We start from the raw sequence: 4,290 nt of genomic DNA, 5'->3' as shown, positions 1-4,290 counted from the left end.
AAGAGTGACCAGCACCTTCATTAAAATCATGTTCCACATAAGAAACAAAGTCATGTGGGTTTGGAACGACTTTTACTTTTTGGGTGAGCAATACTTTATGTAGTAACATTACAATATATATTTCTAGATTTAAGGTATTTATCAATTGAATAATAAATAAACATGTATATCTGCAATGTTATCATACAGTTTAGACAGAATTCACACCTCCAATGTGTCATAACCTTTGTCAAGGTATGGGCGGCATCTCTCACTCTCTCCAACAGAAGCATAAAACTTACTCCACCAATCAACAGTCTCTTTCTCCTGTAAAGTAGTGACAAAATAGATAGTTTCATCCTCATGATAGAGATAAAATACAGATATGATGATAAATTATTTAAAACCAAAGCTTAAGTGGAAAGTGTGTAGAATATTACCACAGAACTCACCTTCTCACGCTGTTGAAACCAGGAAGGGCACACATTGAACACACACACACAAAACATTATTCATTAAGAACTGGTAAAAAGGAATATTGTTAGGCATGAAAAATCTCATATTTGAACATTTTCAGCTTTATTTTATCAGTATAACAGACCCCAATCATCATTAAAAGACTTTAAATGATTTATCTAAATCTATGTAAAAAGGAACCTGAAATTTATATTAGCATTTGAATTTCTGAATGTACATTTAATACACATTTTTAAAAAGCCTTAAAACTGATAAAAATGTATACATTGTTTAAGTTTACATGATCCTTTTCGCCATGATTAAATGTACACACAAGGGAGGTAACTTTAAATTCATTAAAAGAAAGTTAGTATGATTCCTCAGAGCAAGTCAGCTGTACAAATCACCCTAATGTGAAATCAGACTTATAATTTTGAGAACAACAGATTGATTGGATACTCCCCCAATTTAACCCATCTGTGACTACAGAAGGTGAAGATTTACTTAATCAGCCACAATGTGGGCTACAGAATAAACTTTAGTGTTAGTGGTGAAGTGTGTAATTTAAGTGCCACCAAACAGAATAATGTTTTTTGATCAGCTCGACAGGGTTGGAAATAAACATACTGGCATTCGTATGGCACCACTAGCGCTAATTCAGAAACTACACACTTTATACCTTTAACTTAGAATTACATTAATCAAAATGCCTAAATTTTGTAATTAAAAGTGCCTTATCTCTATACATACTTGAATGTGACTAGCAGTGGCTATTTTGTCAACAGCAGCTGAGATGCCATACAAATACTGAAATTCACAAAGTTGAAAATAGCAGCAAATTCATACAGATGTGTGTGCCAGCGTCCATTACATAGAATTCTCTCACAAGTTGAGACTTAAGTTCCTAAATCTTCAAAATCAAGTGACTTGGTAGCAGTACCTGGGCTTCTAGAAGATGCTGTCTGCCGTCATCTATGTTTACATGGAGGTCTCTAGGAGAAGCTGCCATCAAAGCCACTGCAGGAAAAGGGAGAATTTAAGAATGCTAATAATAAATATTCTTTCAAATTTGTATTTTGCAAATTCACTGTACACAAGAATCAACAGAGCAAATACCAATAATTTGGCAAGCGCAAATATTAGTAAATCGCGTTGCGCGATTAATTTGAATACTCTCCTCCCATAAACTTTGCATCAAAGGGAAACTCCGACAAATGCATATTCAATAAGGTGAGGTGCAGAAATAACCATGTCCACGCCTTTTCAACGCTGATTCTTCACTGCGCATCTTTAGTAAATCCTGACAGTACTATTTTAACACCAAAAGATGGTTTGTGCTGGTGGTGCAAGATGTTAGTAAAAGTAATAACAAATGAGTATGCAAATAAAATAAATAAAAAAATATCAGCCACAATCTAGCATGCAATTACAAAAAAAATATGAAGTTTACAACATACAAAATATATAGCACACCTAAGGCTGAAGTCATCTTCAAAACAAAGTCTGAATAGAGTTTGGACTGAATTAATTGCCAAAGTTTAATAGTTAAATGTTTAACTATTGAGTTTAACCAGAATGTTTAGGGAATAGCAATACAATGTTGCCTTATACACACAGACATTGGTTTGCAATTAAGAAAAAAAAAATCAGTAAACAACTTTGTAAAAGGGAATGTACCTTTTGAAGACATGGCCACTTCTGCACCTGTGGCATAAGGGTCACATCGAAACTCTTCCAGGAAATTGATGGTGCATTGACCCACCACAGGTTTCCGTCCAAAGGGTCTGTGGTCGATGACTTTCAGCACTATAGGGGGAGTATACATCTCTTCTTTGGGTAGAAGCTAAAGACAGAAACCAAGATGCTGAAGACATATAGTCTATGACATCAGAAAAACAGTTTGGACCATATTTAAATATGAATGTCATTGCATTTGACAGCAAAATAGCAATGAAGCAGCATTTATTTTAAAGCATGTTTGCACCTTTTTTCTACAGGTAGATATGGATGCTCACCACTTTTAATAAGAGGACATTTCCTGCAAAATTAGGGCACTTCTTCATGTTTTTGATTACAGCTGTCTGAGCTCTCTCTCCTCCGCACTCCACCACCAGACTGGGTGACGTCACAGGAGCCAGCTGATACGTCTTCATGTTACGCAATCCCCATGCTAGAACCTGCATCCAACAAAACAACAGAAATTTCAAAAACACTTGAATATTTGAATATAGAGCTTTTCTGCACTACTTTTCTTTACTACACTACATTTACGACTCCCTATTGTAAATTCCTACAGTGTTTTGTGTGTCTCATTTCAATAACAGTTCAATAATAGTACATAGTCTCAAAAGATTAATTAAATTATTAAATTTTGATTCTGCATGATTTGACCCCTTTAAAATAAGTCCAAACAATGAGAAAACATAGTTGAAACTGACCTCTATGGCAGTGAGTTGCACCACAGGTCGCACCCCTTGAGGAACCATATAGAGTTTCTCTCCTCGTTTGGGGGGAATAAGGGGAAGTTCAGTGTCATTTCCCTAGAGTAGGCAACATAAGATTAATCAAGAATAATTAGAATGAATCACAAAGCAGCCATAAATGTGGTTAAATAGACCTAAATTCCATTAAGAACCACACCTTGGTCTTCAGAATGAGCTCTGCAGCCACCAGAATCTCCCCAGCAGGACCATTTTTGTGTGTTACAGGCTCCCAGAGGAGTTTAGGAGATGCATCCATGCCTGAAGTCAACTTCACAATAGGTACACAAGTACTTCTGCCAAGCATTTCATCTTTACCCTACCAGGATTGACAAAACACAAATCATTCATGCTGTGGGGACACTTGCACTTACATAGTAGCTAGTATGTATTTATATGCTGTATGTTGTTTTTTGTATAATTTTTTTTCTATTCATTTTTAATTAGTTCTTCCAAAATTATCTTTTGTGGTGTAACAATTTTAAGTTATGACTGAACTATTTCCTTACATTTAATAAGCATCCTCAGAAAACCTGGAAAGCTGATATTGTCAAATAAGTGAAATATAGTGGCAGCACAAATTAGCCAGGGTTCTGCTCTCCAATTAATTGTTCTTCCAATTCTCACTTTTAACTATTAACTGCAACTTTTGCCTCAAACTCCTAATTTGCTGCTTATTAATAGTTAGTAAGATAGTTGTTAAGTTTAGAGGATATAAAATATCGTCATGCAGAATAAGGCATTAATACGTGCTTTTTAAGTACTAATAAACAGCCAATATGTCAGCGGGTGTTGCAGTGCTTCAGTCCAAAAGTAGTAAGAAATAAAAAGCGCCCATCCATAAAAAAAAAAAAAGTGTCTCACACGGCTCCGGGGGGTGAACAAAGGCCTCCTGTAGCGAATCGATGCGTTTTTGTAAGCGCTCACTGTTGTAAACGGAAGCAGCTCCGGGCGGATGACGTATGAGGTCAGCTTTGCACATGTGCCGCTCAGAAGTGACGCACACTGAAACGCAGCGGAGAGATCAAAACAACATTATGTGACGTGACATGTGGCCAAGTATGGCGATACTTGGAATTAGTGCTCTGCATTTAACCCATCCAAAGTGCACACACACAGCAGTGAACACACACACCGTGAACACACACCCAGAGCAGTGGGCAGCCATTTATGCTGCGGCACCCGGGGAGCAGTTGGGGGTTCGGTGCCTTGCTCAAGGGCACCTCAGTCGTGGTATTGAAGGTGGGAGAGAGCGCTGTACATTCACTCCCCCCACCTACAATCCCTGCCGGTACGAGACTCGAACCCACATGTACAACTGCTGGCGCAAGCTAGATTAAAGTGGTTATTACGTTTTGAATATGGATATTTGTTT

At 37.2% G+C, this 4,290-nt stretch overlaps 1 protein-coding gene across 3 annotated transcripts in view; it reads right to left on the bottom strand.

Annotated features, from left to right (window-relative positions):
- The window catches only part of LOC107684744 (myoferlin-like), a 35,246-nt gene that overhangs the window by 4,621 nt on the left and 26,335 nt on the right, over positions 1-4,290 (bottom strand). For all 3 annotated transcript variants that reach the window (XM_016481084.1, XM_016481086.1, XM_016481087.1), the window contains 7 exons: positions 3,076-3,234; positions 2,874-2,975; positions 2,451-2,612; positions 2,113-2,278; positions 1,376-1,452; positions 432-440; positions 208-306 (listed from right to left, as the gene is read on the bottom strand). In XM_016481084.1, coding sequence (XP_016336570.1) covers positions 208-306; positions 432-440; positions 1,376-1,452; positions 2,113-2,278; positions 2,451-2,612; positions 2,874-2,975; positions 3,076-3,234 — 774 coding nt within the window. The remainder of the gene's footprint in view (positions 1-207; positions 307-431; positions 441-1,375; positions 1,453-2,112; positions 2,279-2,450; positions 2,613-2,873; positions 2,976-3,075; positions 3,235-4,290) is intronic.

This window comes from Sinocyclocheilus anshuiensis, unplaced genomic scaffold, assembly GCF_001515605.1.
Source record: "Sinocyclocheilus anshuiensis isolate Anshui unplaced genomic scaffold, SAMN03320099.WGS_v1.1 scaffold537, whole genome shotgun sequence".
In the NCBI taxonomy this organism is placed as follows: domain Eukaryota; kingdom Metazoa; phylum Chordata; class Actinopteri; order Cypriniformes; family Cyprinidae; genus Sinocyclocheilus; species Sinocyclocheilus anshuiensis.
Note: the sequence above shows the minus strand (reverse complement) of the source record. Positions and strands in the feature narration are given on the sequence as shown.